The 13,998-nt window shown below is 35.8% G+C and overlaps 1 protein-coding gene across 4 annotated transcripts in view; it reads left to right on the forward strand.

Annotated features, from left to right (window-relative positions):
• Window positions 1–13,998, forward strand: part of DGKH (diacylglycerol kinase eta) — a 199,297-nt gene that overhangs the window by 120,765 nt on the left and 64,534 nt on the right. For all 4 annotated transcript variants that reach the window (XM_073212570.1, XM_073212571.1, XM_073212573.1 and 1 more), the window contains 5 exons: window positions 93–252; window positions 2,275–2,383; window positions 2,510–2,649; window positions 6,195–6,279; window positions 12,166–12,248. In XM_073212570.1, coding sequence (XP_073068671.1) covers window positions 93–252; window positions 2,275–2,383; window positions 2,510–2,649; window positions 6,195–6,279; window positions 12,166–12,248 — 577 coding nt within the window. The remainder of the gene's footprint in view (window positions 1–92; window positions 253–2,274; window positions 2,384–2,509; window positions 2,650–6,194; window positions 6,280–12,165; window positions 12,249–13,998) is intronic.

The raw sequence follows: 13,998 nt of genomic DNA on the forward strand, positions 1-13,998 counted from the left end.
TTATCAATTTATCTTATTTTCTCTGAAGTTTTGTTTATAGTTGAAAAGAGAAAGCTGTATATATTGATCTTGTACTGTGTTCTTTTTTATAGGTTTCTGTAGAGCAACGTTTTCATTCTGTGTTAGTCCTCTGTTGGTTTTCGTCAATTCTAAGAGTGGAGATAATCAGGGAGTGAGGTTTCTTCGTCGATTTAAGCAGTTGCTAAATCCAGCTCAGGTGTTCGATTTAATGAATGGAGGTCCTTATTTAGGGTAATTGATTTTGTTGTTTTACTTGTTTTGTGGGGGGTTTTGTTATGTTATTTTTTATTGAAATATAATTGATATCCAATATTATATTGGTTTCAGATATACAACATAGCGGTTCAACAGTTACACACATTACTAAATGCTCAACACAATATGTGTAGTTACCATCTGTCAATGTACAAAGATATTGGAATATGATTGACTGTATTCCCCATGCTATGGTTTCATCCCCATGATTAATTTATAATTGGAGGTTTGTATAGGGTAGTTGATTATTGATAAATCTTGTTTGAATGAAAGGTAATATTGAGCATGAAATATGTTTGGACTTAACCAGTTCATGAAAATTATAGGTTCATCTAGACATCTCTGTGTTGATCTTCTCATCCATCCCTTTCTTAAGACTCTTAATTATGTTTTGACATGACCTTTTTTATATTTATATAACTTCTTTAATGTGTTGAAAATTCCAAAATGTGTTTAGAAAATATTTTAGAATATATCCTATGTTAAATACTAACAGTTTGCTGAGCTCTAAGAAAGATAAATTTTATTAAGATAGAGATACAAAATAAGTTCAGAAAATAATTTGTATGGAAGGCTATTATTGATTTTTATATAATACAAATAATCAGTTATTTAACTGAAGCGCAGATACTATCATGTGTCTCACAGCCATTTCCTCAAAGAATTTCAGACTCAGTTTACATAAATGCCAAAAGTGCTTTTATTGATTGTTCAGTTTCAGCTTTCTCGAATGTCTTATAACTTAAAATTAAATAAAAAATTTTTTTCAATAAGGGAAAATATGCCTTAAGGCAGTTTTAATACACTTAAATTTAAAATGGTTTTTGTTGAAAAGGTGGTATTGTATCATCTGAACCAGAGGCCTGCAATCTCTTCTGCCACTTTATGATCACTTCTGCCATACCAGCTTTTCTTGGGTTCCACAATTACCTTGCAGCATGAACACAGAAGTAGAAGTGGGGACTTTAGACACTACTGCCTGAAAAGGCCCCATCTGTATTATAATTTACCAGTTCCCTGTCCTCTCTCTTTCTCTCATCAGTTTCTCTGTGCCTCTTTTTACTTTTGTCCCTGCAGGGTCTTCCTTCTTAATCTCCATTGCCTTTTTCTTGCTGAGTCCCAGGCCCTCTGGTCCCGTGGGGATTGGTCTTCATGGGCATCTGCCTCCTCCCTCACCTGCTTGTACCTCCCTCCCCCTCCCTTTGGGTCCCGGCACGCCCTCAGCAAGCCTCTCTTCTCCCCTTTGTCTGCTCTGTTGCTGGTGAGCTTTGTCTCCCTTTCTAGCACATCTGTTTTATAATCTGTCATAGTTCTAATATCTTATATTCTTTCATTTTTACCACCCACCCTCTAAGAATCCAGGCAACTCCCTTTCTGAAACTTCTTGAGATTGTCTCTGTTATCATAGCTTGTAGATTTTCCACAATACTTGACGTGTTCAAAGGTACATTCAGGAGGTGGGATGTGTCATAAGTTGAGATGAAGGAAGATAGAATTAAAAAGATTGACCTGAGAAAAGGAGAGAAAAAGTAAGAACTGACTGGAACTAAAACTGAGCCATTCACAAGGTTGGGCAGGTCTCTTCAGGAGCTGCCCTGAGTGTCACTCAGTAGCCCCAGTGCCCCAGGTTCTCCACCCCTGGTTTGTAATTTGCTGTTTGTAAGGATATAACATATCCTTGTAATGGGAAGAGAAAACTCCTTACTTCTGCCATCTCCCCTGTATCACTCCCCTTTCATCCTCTTTCCTGGGTTCTGCTTGCTTTCTTATTTCTCTATCCTCTTTCTCCTAATTTTATTTCCATGTCTTCTTTATGACCAAGAAGTTTTCTTGAGTTAAAAATTGCACTCAAATTAATTTTTATAGAATAATGTATATCTAAGTAAAGGTTCTTAAAGTAAGTCTGAACATGAATACCAGTAAATACACAACAGCAAAGAACTGGAAAAAGTGACTTTATGTTAATTTATATTAAAATGTGATATTTTTTACTTTCAGTCTAAGATTATTCCAAAAGTTTGACAATTTCCGGATTCTTGTTTGTGGAGGAGATGGAAGTGTAGGTTGGGTTTTGTCCGAAATTGATAAGCTCAACTTGAATAAACAGGCAAGTAGTAATTCTTTACATCGCTAATGAACACTATGACTCTGTAGTGACCTGTGGAAAGTGTGGGAATGTCATGGTCCCTACTTCTCAACTCGTCTGTGGTCTCCCTGTTGTTTTCTCTTGCAGTGCCAGCTGGGAGTGTTGCCCTTGGGCACAGGAAATGACCTTGCCCGGGTTCTTGGCTGGGGAGGTTCCTACGATGATGACACCCAACTTCCTCAGATTCTGGAGAAGCTGGAACGAGCCAGTACTAAAATGTTGGACAGGTAAAAGCAAATTCTCCTTTAAAACTAGATGGAAAATAGCACACTGAAACCAATTTTTGGTAACTTAAGATGTTACTGACTGAAAGTCCCGTGAGGACAGAGACTTGTCCACCCTCCCACCCTGACGTCCAGAGCAGAGCGTGGCATAGTGCAGACACTTAGTAAATCTATCTTTTGCATAAATGAATGAATTGCAGCAAAAACTGAGAAAACTAGTTGAATGAACCTATTATTTTCAAGATAGAAGGCTGTGTTGATACAGCAATTACTTTTAATTGCTGCACAGCTCAGAAAGCTTAAATAGTTAATTTTATGGGGTGCTTTTGGTGAGTATAATGGGTTTGGCCCCATCATCTTATGGTTTCATTAAAGCTAAGAAACATATAAATTTTAGATTTGTTAGAATATTTCTTCTTAGTTATACATATTAAGAATGAATTGAACCAACAAAGAACTAAATGCTAAAAAAGATAAACCTTTCCCAGGGTGGGGAAGGAGCAGGAAGACTGTTTCATATGAAGGAACTCTCACTGTGCCGCAGTACCCAGATCATACTCCTAACAGCTTTCTCTATCAATGCCCCGTTTATAAAACAGAAATCACAATGTGTGTACCCTGAGTATTGTAGAGGAAGTGTTGAGAATTTGGGCATAGGGAACAATAGGACTCAGTAAGCAGTAACCTTGCCCCTCAAAAAGGAGAACAGAAATGTCAAAATATCATTACAAGCTTGAGCTAGCACAAATCAGAACAGCTTTGATAGGATTAGCCATCTGTGAAATTGTTCCTGAAAATAACAAAATCTCATGAGGGAGCCACCAATCCAAAATGTAATTACTCTCGGATGAGCTATAACTTAATTAGTTGTAACTTTGCCTGTCATAAGGCAATGTTGTAATGGTTGATCCTTTTGCTGACAGAATATATTAAAAGAAACCTGGACTGCAGAACGATTACCTGTGTTTATCCAAAATTATTCATGAGAGGGATATGATATTCCAATAGTTTAGGTATTAAGTGGATTCAGTGTCCAGTTTCTGAAAGAGCCTTGAGTAATTTCCTAGACAGCTGCACAGCTCTTCGCTTACCAAACCACATGGGCTATTGTAAATGGCTTTTTGTTGATATTTTAAATACCACTCTTGTTGCATCCTGGGAAATGCTGCTAGGGATTTCCTCTGCCCTGGCTGAGTGCTTTTCCCTTGTGTTTTAGAAAAAGTAACTTCCTCCTGTGGTTAGCAGGGAAACAGCGCCCCTGTGGTGAAAGTCCTTGATACAGACCTGCAAAAAAACAAGAAAAAAAAAAAATCAAGGGAGATTTAAAAACCTGGGACCATTATTAGAAATAGAAGAATATTTTGTTCCTGTGTTTTACTAATTTAAGAATACTGTTTGTACAGTGTAGCACAGAGAAGGCAAACAATGAATCTGTGGCATCTTAGTACACTGATGGACAGTGACTGCACTGGGGTATGGGTGGGGACTTGATAATATGCGTAAATGTAGTAACCGCATTGTTTTTTTCATGTGAAACCTTCATAAGAGTGTATATAAATAATACCTTAATAAAAAATTTTAAAAAATACTGTTTGTAAGAAATAGGTAAAAAAAATCTGTTTAATCATATTCCAAATTACATGAGCTTTTTCATAGAAATCAATTGATCTGATCCTCAAAACAGTGCTTAGGGGTGGCTAAGACAAGCATTATTATGACTTGTCTGCAAAGATGAAAATTGAGGCTTGTGGAGACAGTAAGAGTGGCTCATACTTTTTATCTACCTGGCATTCTTAGTTACTTTACGTGATGAAGTACCATCTTTTTATTATCACTACGCACCTAAAGATAGCTGATATTATAGTGTCCATCTTACAGGTAAAGAGTTCAGAAGGTTTTTGTATTACCAGTGTCACATAGCTAATTAAGTGGTGGAACTGGCACTCTGCGCTGAATCCAGAATCTAGTTGCTAGGTCTTCCCTCGACATTGTACTCTCCTCATTAATGCACATACGCACCAGATGGGGCCTAACCTTTTGGTCTCTAACTCTGCTTAGCTAGTACCAGTATGTATCCTTTCCTGGCTTGTGCTGCCACTTTCTCCTTTTTCTTCAGCTCCAACAATCTCTTATCAGCGGAGGTGGTACAGCATGGAAGGTGCAAGGAACTTAAGATATTTGAGTGGATCTCTTTCCTATTTCTTTAACTGTCATTTGACCAGAGAAGTATTTCTAGCTGTAAGGAACTTGACTTTCATGTTTTCAATTGTGGTTCTCCCTATATGTATATTTATAAACTGTAATTATTTTGTGTGTTGCTTGTTTTGTAGCTGTTTTCTGCACTAGAGTGTAAGCTTCATTAGGAAAGTCTTACTCACCACTGTATTCTCAGACCCTGGAATTCTTACTGTTGCTTTGAGAGGTCCAATAAATATCTGTTGCATGGATGAATGAATGAATGAATGGCTTTTTTTGTGCTCAAATATGTATTTGTAGTATATTCATGTCAAGAGTTGAATAGTAGCTTTAAGTAATTATTCACTTTATACATCTTAACATTCCTTATGTCTTGGGGGATTTTCTGGGAATTTGAGTTTTTATGCAAAGACTTATTAGTCTAAACGATGTATTAGGCTCTACGTAAATACTGATGCTAATCTTGGGATTCTCCTGTAGGTTCTATCACTGGCTTCAACTGTGATACGCTTTTCTTAAAATTCATGTGTTACAGTACTGCTTTTATTATGCTTTGTGTCTTTATAAAATCTTTATTTCACATCCTGTTACTGATAACCATAATGTCCCTACCAAATTGTTCTTCACAAATTTTGAAATTATTATTTTAGATAGAAGACTGGATTTATCTAGAGTTGATTGCTTTTCTCTAATATCAAATGAGTCAATGGTTAGTTTGAAATTAATATACAGCTAATTGAAATAAATTTGCTTCAATTAAGTATTTTTTCTATTAATATTTTCCTTTCTTTCCCATGCTTACTTTCTTTCTTAATTTTAGAATGGATACTTAGCTAATTTTCATTTCACGTGTATATAGTCTGACTTGACAAGACTGATTGTTGTATGGAAAATAATTTATATTCTATAGGTAGATGTATTTATTTAATCTAAGACATTGTTTTAGAACTTTGGGTTGTGACACATTAGTAACTTAGATAATTTAGTTAGTAAATTGTAGCAAGCATTATTTAAAGAGTGAAACAGTGAAAAGAGTTTAGAAAAGTCAGACTGCATTGTGCCTGATGAAGAGAAAATCTCGTGACATACGTGCATTTCTTATTGTGGGTTGTGGCCTTAAAAAAGTTTGGAGGTCATTAATCAGAGAATTGGTAAGATGTGGAAATCTTAAATTATGAATTCAGCCTTTTATGAGATTACTAAAATTCCATCTCTTTCCCCATAGTTGGTTGTTTTAGATATAGTAAAGCATAGTTCATGAATATTTGTGCATATGTATGTATATGAGGTGAGGAAAAGTCAGTTGATTAAATTTTAAAGGAATTTTAGACCAAAGATCTTTCTCCCTTCAGGTGGAGTATAATGACCTATGAACTCAAATTGCCACCAAAGGCTTCTCTACTTCCAGAACCTCCAGAAGCATCTGAAGAATTTTATGTAAGACTTTAACCCTTTACCTGTTTCATTTGAAAATAGGTGTGAATATCTTGAACACATAAGAAAACTTGTAAGATATGGTAGCATATTTACTGAATTATATTTTTTGTTAATTGGTATGGACTTATTGACTACTTCCAGTCCTCTCCCCAAGAAGAAAGAGTTCTTACCATCTGGGTTAGAGTCCTTCCATGACCGCCTACCCTGGGAGTGTGAACCTAGCCTTGTCACCTGCCTTGGTGGGCCTCCATTGCTTCATCTGTGGAGGGAGGCAACAGTGTTGTGAGGATGAAGTGAGGTCACATTTGTGGGTACAGCACCAGGCATGCAAGTTCCCCTTCTCTTGCTCCTGAGAGTTCTCTCCAAATATTCCACCTGCCTGCTTTCTCTTACCAACAGGCCTCCAGAGAAAGACAGCTGATGACAGGTTCCTTTTAGCTTGTACTCACCTTCTGCTTCAGCCATGAGCACTTGCTTAGTTATTAGGTGTTAGCCCAGCTCCATTAAACAATCTCCGAACACACCAATACTTGTGGCCAGAATTTCTTTTTTCCTGCTTTGCCTGCTCTGTTGAGGGTTCATCAGAACAGGTCTCCAGGTTAATCCTGTTGGTCAAGATAAAACAAAGAAACAAAGAGCCCTTCATTCCATCCCTGCTGCAGACCATTAATAACTACAGCTTTTAGGTGTTCTTAAAAATTCAGCACTCTTATTAAACCTCAGAGCACTGGAGATTGAAAATAGAACCTAATTTTCAAAAGATTATTCTCTGACTCAGATCATTTGATCTAGGATAGCTTATTTTTCCTTCTAGGAAAATTCATCTTTTTATTTTACAGTTGAAATCTTTGTTTTGTCATTAAGAAAAATTATGATCCTGTCAAAACTAAGAAAAGGAATGATAGCTAGAAAGATAGGGCTATTCCTTAAAGAGGCAATTGTACTTTAAAATTTTTTTCTAATATGAAAGTAGCAAAAACTGCCTCTAAAAACTTTGGAAAATACAAAAGAGAAATAAAATCTTATAGTTCTGCCATGTAGAGATAATACTACTAAAAATTGATATATTTACTACTTTATTTCTAGCAACATTTTATTTATATTATTTTATCCAACTATAAATGTAGTAGATATTTTTATAGGAACCAGTCTTTTTTCTTAATAGTATTTTTGTAATGTTCTTTTTTCCTCAAAGAGACAAAAAGTAGAATTCTTTTGCTCTGCTTATTTCAGAGATGTCTTTTTCCTCCCATATAAAGGTAGACAATTTACTTTTATCACAAATATATAGTCAGTAAATATGAGATACAATTGTAACCTCTTTTATTGGTTTTGAATGAAACTTCATTTATTTTGTTTTTTTCTTAAAATATTTCACAACAAAGGGATAGCTTATGTTTAGATTACAGGTTCAGATAGTGTTCTGCATTACTGATCAGTCACCATGTGACTTTTTGCCTCAAAAACTGCAACAAAAGTGGGTTAAACCTTCCCTCTTAGGCTCAATCTAATTTTCTAGCATTTTTTTAAGAAAAAATGTCAATTTTGGACTGATGCAAAATTTTTTTCTTTTTCAATTTTCCTTAAAAGGACACAAAATGTGGTTGATCTTCCTAATTACCCTTTTAACTGTTAGCCTTCTGCTGGCATCACAGAATCATAGAGCTAAGGAATCATAACAGTTTATTGATTAATTCCTTGTGGCCATAATTAGGTAATTCTGTTTGCTGCTGTACTTTTTAAGCATTGTAAAAATAGCAATGCCATGATTTCCTTCAGTAGCAATGATTCCATTGTTTACAATCAATATTAGAGAATTCATTGTTTACATTTAATGTAAAATCCCTATGCCATTGTGTTCTTCTCTGCTCTCTGTCTTTGTGATGAATGTGTATCCCTCCATTGGCATCATGCTCAGCTTACTGCTGTTCCCACCATAGGTGTCGCTTGCCCCAAGCAGCCATCCCTCATCTCCAAGCCCTAATTCTGTCTCCTTGCTCAGTAGTTCCACAGCCTCTTTACTTGCCCTTAGGTTGGTGCTGTTGTGCTGTAAAGATCAGGCCGTGTGTATTACTTACTCACCACCAAATCATCATCTGGTATTATGACTGGCACAACATAGTTTAAAAATTCCTGTTGTTCACTTTTGGTCTATATATCAAACCCTTACAGAAGAATGGGCATCTTGGTATCAAAGCCCCGTGGCCTTGTCTATTTCTTGGAAACCAGATTCCTACTGCTTTCCAATTGAATTAAAAGCTTTTCAATGCAGAAGTCATATTTTTGGTCTCTTCGACATCTTATCCCAGTCATACTAGAAAGTCTTCAGATGCTTGCTTATTCATGCTAAGGTTATCAAAGAGAAGGTGTGAGCTGCTATACCCAGATGAACTCCCTGAAAACACAGTAGAGAATGGCCTCAAATCTCTGGAAATGAAGTTCTTACTATTAGTTTATTTTTAAATTTACTCTTACAGAAAACTTTTCTTCTCTCAATTCTGTCTGTCTTTTAGCTGCTTGGTAATGGCATGCTAAGAAGTTGTAACTTTATTCTTTCATTCATTTAACAATAGTAAGTGGCTATGGATACCTGGGACTGGAAATAAAAGACTTAACTCTGCAGCTTTAGTTAGCTTAGCCTGGTGGTTCCCAAGCTGTGTGCTGGGGTGCCTCAGGGCACCACAATGAGCTCAGAGGGCTACCATGAGATATTTTTAAATTTCAAAGAAAACACTGTAATACTTGACATCTGTTAGGCACCACCCAAACTACTAGCTTGAGGTGGTGCACAGTTTAAACATTAGGCTGCACCACATTCCTTTTGATGACACCATAGTTTTGGGAGGTTCGATTTTTAGTAGTTGCTGTGATAAAAAATGAACACTACAAAAAATTAGCGTTGGCTAGGAGATGCGGGTATTATTGTGCAATCTGATTCCAAGATTTGAGATGTATACAGTGGCCACAGATCACAAATAGTTATTTAAGAAAAAAATAAGGTGTAATTTTTTTCTTTTAATTTATATGCATTATTTTTCAAATGGTTATTAATTTGTTAGGACATAAATACATTTAATTAAATTGCTTGGACTTAACTACTGTTAGGTATTTCTTTTGGCCTAGGGGCACTGTGACAAAATCTTTAGATGTTAAGGATGCCATGAGCCCAGAAAGTCTAGGAATCTCTGGTCTAGTGGGAGGGACAAACAAGGAAATGATCAGCAAATTTAACTTATATCAGGAAATAGTGGTTGCACAGAAGAGAGGGTTCTTAGCCTGGCAGGCTCACTGAAGTCTTTACAGAAGAGGCTGTGCCTAAACTGTGTTTTCAGCACAAAAAAAGAGAAATCGGAGTCATCAGATGAAAAAGCATACACAGAGCTTCGTAGTAAGGAGCTTGGTACGTTTGGGGGCGGTACAGATAAATCTATAGAGTCAGACATGTAGTGTGAGGGAAGAGCATCAGAAGGCTATGGCAGAGGAGAGGAAGGGAGGTTTGGAATGTCTTGGGAATTACAGAAGTTCTTGTGTGTTAGTTGGAGATTTTTTTCTGGGAGGTAGGAAGGATCCACTCAGTTGTGTGAAGCAGGGATGTGATATGATGAGATTTGTGTTTTAGAAAAAAATCACCATGTTGGTAAGTGGAGAATGGTTTGTAAAGGGGCAGGAGAAATACAGGAGTCTCAAAGAGTGGGCTGTTGTAATTATACCCTTGAGAAGTGGCAAAATTTGTATTTGACAAATTCAATGAAGCAAAGACCAGGACTTGCAGGAGGGGCTGGTGGAATAAGACCCGGAGTCCTCAGGCTTGGTGTCCTTACCTGCCTGCTCTTTGCCTAGGTCTTGGGAAAATCGCCCAACGCACCTAAGCCTTAGCTTCCTTGGCTGTACAACAGGATAATTAATGGAATAAATATATACAAAGTACTTAATCCCAGTGTCTGGTACACAATAAAAAACATTAACTATTATTACTTTACTTTCCTGACTCTGCTAAGTGACTACTTAATAGGTTAATAACTGACATCAATAATTTTATCTTTGGACATAAATGTTACTCATTTTCCTCTGGAAGAAGTATTCTTTGTCTTTGGTTATTTTTAATGAACAAAAACTTGGATTTTTAAATGTAAATTCAAGTTGAATTAATGATAGGTTAAAATATTTCCCCTTAACTTCTTAGGCTTTATGACAATCGACCATGTAAGGGAAAGAAAGAAAACCAATCTTTTTGAGGAATTTCTCTTTTTTTCAACTTTTTGAAAGATGTATTTTCATTTTTCTGATCTTAACTATTAAGATGCAGCTTTTAATATTTAAGTAAGAGATGAATAAAGTTGCAAGTCAACACAATATGTTGAGGCTGTGAGGTTTCTCTCCTCACCTCCTCTCTGTAATGCAATATTTCTTTTCCATATGTGGTCTGCCTTTGAAGGAAGTAAGATAGAAATTTAAAAGAGTAGCATACTGATTAGCTACTGGTCGAAATGATACAAATCAGAAATGAGATCCCTTTGGGTAGAGGCCAGTCCAGGAAGGCTTTACAGGGGAGGGAGGGTAATTAAATCTTCATTGAAGTCTGAATGAAATGACATTGATTAAAAGCAATGGAAGTATATCTGAGGTAGGCAGAAGACCATAGGAAGCCAGCTTAAATAGAACAGATGGTTCATACTGGAAATTTTGGAACTGTGTGGCATGGAATATATTTGAGGCAAACATTTAATGGAAGGCTCTGAATATGAGCTGTTTAAATATTGTGCACATTTTTACATATTAGGAAGATATGTTCTTTCAACAGAATGTTAAAGTTTGAGTCAAATAGCAAAGGGAATATAGGACTCCTTAAGCATTTTGATTATTTCATTATTTGAGAGAAATATTTATTTACATGGATGTGTGATAGTACATTTAGCATTTATTAAAACTTTTTATTGAATTATAATATCCATACATAAAGGGCACACAGATCTTAAATGTACAGCTTGGAAAATTTCTAAAACCAAAGGATCCCATGTGATCACAACCCAGATCACGAGGCGGCATTACGAGCACTCCACGAGCCCCCCATGTTCCCTTCCGTTCACCACCTCTCCTCCCACCCCGCTAACCACTCTCCTGAGTTCTAACAGCACAGAGTATTTTTGTATGGTTTTGTACTTTATAAAATAGAATCATTCTCATTGCCCTGTAGCCTTTCATTGCATGAATGTACTGCAGTGTCATCCATTCTGCCGTTGAGTGAATGCTGCTGTGAACCTCTCGTCCATGTCTTTCGGGGAACGCACATCTGCGTTTCTTCTGGGCATATATGTAGAAGTCGAGTTGCTGGGTCCTGTGGTACTATGCATATGTTCAACCTGAACAGATACTACCAACATCTTAGAGTGTATCAATTTGCTGTCCCACCACCAGTGTATGAGGGTTCTATTGCTCCACAACCTTGCCAGTATTTGGCATTTTCCAGTTGTCATTGCTGCTGTAACTACAAATAAAAATACATGGTGGTACGGCATGTGGTTTAAGCTTGCAGTTACCTGATGGCTGATAAGGCTGGTCACCTTTTCATCTGTTTATGGCCCATTTGTGTATCTTCCTCATTAGATTTCTACTATTTTGCCCATTTGTTATTAGATTGTCTGGCTTTTTTTGTTACTGACTTATAGGGGCTCTTTATATATTCAGCTATTTGATATTAAAGTAAATTTTAATGGAGTTTATGGATTTTTCTAAGACTGTAAATTAAAAAATTTCAGAAACAAAAAACCTTTCACAGAAAGGAAGTAATTGTTGATTTTGTGTAAAAATATCTCATTTTTGAAGCAGTAATCACCAAGTTGTGCAAATGCGAGCAACAATAATAGTGTAGGTTTTTTATTTTTTCAGATAACATGTCAAGATTCAGTTGCAGCTCATCTTACAAAAATCCTCAATTCTGATGAACACGCGGTGGTCATATCGTCTGCCAAGTGAGTTGTGGAGTTGAAATCATGAAATAATTACACGGAAATGAAAGAAAAACTGGTTCCTACCATTTATGTCATTTCTTTGTGATTTATTTTACAAAAAAATTTGTGAAATAGCTTACAGAATTAGATAGACTAACTTTGCATTGTCTATTTTTGAAAATTACTTTAGCATCTTATTTGCAATAGAGTATATTTAGAAGGTATTTTTTGAAGCTTAACTTGAAATATTTTTGTCAAAAAAGTTGCAATAAGTGTTTAAAGTTTAATCTAAGTTCCTATTTAGAGACGCACTAATGATTAATTATAATATGAGAAATACATTCACTGTAATTCATTATTTCTATAAAGAGTATTATTTAGGAGCTGTTTACATCAGGAAAAGGAAAATATTGATGAGGTTTTTCAAAATGACATGAGCATGTTTAAATTACATAATTGTATTTTAATTCAGAGTTACCAGATTTTAGTTAAGTTGATTCTGTACAGGAGCCAAAGCTTCCTGATTGTATTATTCCAAATGTTGCCTGGCTGGAATTTAGAATTTAGTTTTGAAGCGTTCTATATGGATGTCATAAGAACTGGAAAGTCAGCTAGAGAAAGGGTTGAAAACCACTGAAATTTCCAATGATGAGCAAAAGTAAAAGCATACTGTAGGATTCTGGCTAGCAAGGACATACACTTTTATACAGAAAGAGGAGAAAAGGAAGAAAAAGGAAAGAAAGAGAGTGGGGAAGTGGTGGAGGAAAATATACCAGGCTTTAGTGTATTATATACTTAATTTGCAAAGAAGTCAAGGAAAGACAAGATAAATCATTATAAACAAACTTGCTTGTGACAAAAGCACAGAAGTGTGGTGATCATTGCTATGGTGCCATGACCCCCAGGAATAGGAAATAACACTGAGCAATGGGAAAAGAGTTGAATGTTTTAAGGCAAGGGAAGCACACTGGCTGCCTAGATGGGTGGACGCAGACTCTCTTGGTTGGGTGGCCAGTTGTTAGCTTTTTGTTCTTGTGTGGTTGGGTGTTTTTTAATGTACTGTATTGCATTATGGTGAAATATACAAATTTCCAGTTTGTCCAGGGCCTCATCATTCCCTATTGTCTTTCTAATCTCAGGCCAAATTCATGTATCAAAGTTACTTCCTAAATTACTTCTACAAAAAAGACATTTGCCTTTGCTACCCTTCAACTATGAATCAAATGCCTCTTTATAAGATATTTTAGAGACTATGGCTAGAAAAGAGACAAAGTTGAAATGGAAACTTTTAAAGGTATAACCCGTTATGAAAGAATTGCTCTTTAACACAGTTAAGTAAATATTTTATCTTGCCACCGTTCATAGATTGGATGTTAGCAAAGCCTTGATATTGGTCTTTAGATGTGTTTGATTACTGACTCCTATACATTTTATGTATCTTTTAATTTTTGTTTTTTTATTGAGGTAAAACTGGCTAATAAAAAGATTGTCCTTTTTCAAATAAAATATTATACAGAATCCCCATATTAAAAAATTAAAATTCTTATTTTGTTGACATTAATAATTGGATTGTATTAAATTATTAGTTATTTATGAGAAAAATTAAGCAATAAGGTTATAGATGACAGAGTTTTATATTCAATATAGTTTCCAGCATCAAATGACATTTTTATGTAACTGAAGACAATTTCCATATAACCATGTAACCAAAAATCCCCAGAAATAACTGGAAACTGCATCAAATGTAGTCCCAAGATTTGCACATAAAAAA

The sequence above is a fragment of the Manis javanica genome, chromosome 9 (assembly GCF_040802235.1).
Source record: "Manis javanica isolate MJ-LG chromosome 9, MJ_LKY, whole genome shotgun sequence".
Taxonomy (NCBI): domain Eukaryota; kingdom Metazoa; phylum Chordata; class Mammalia; order Pholidota; family Manidae; genus Manis; species Manis javanica.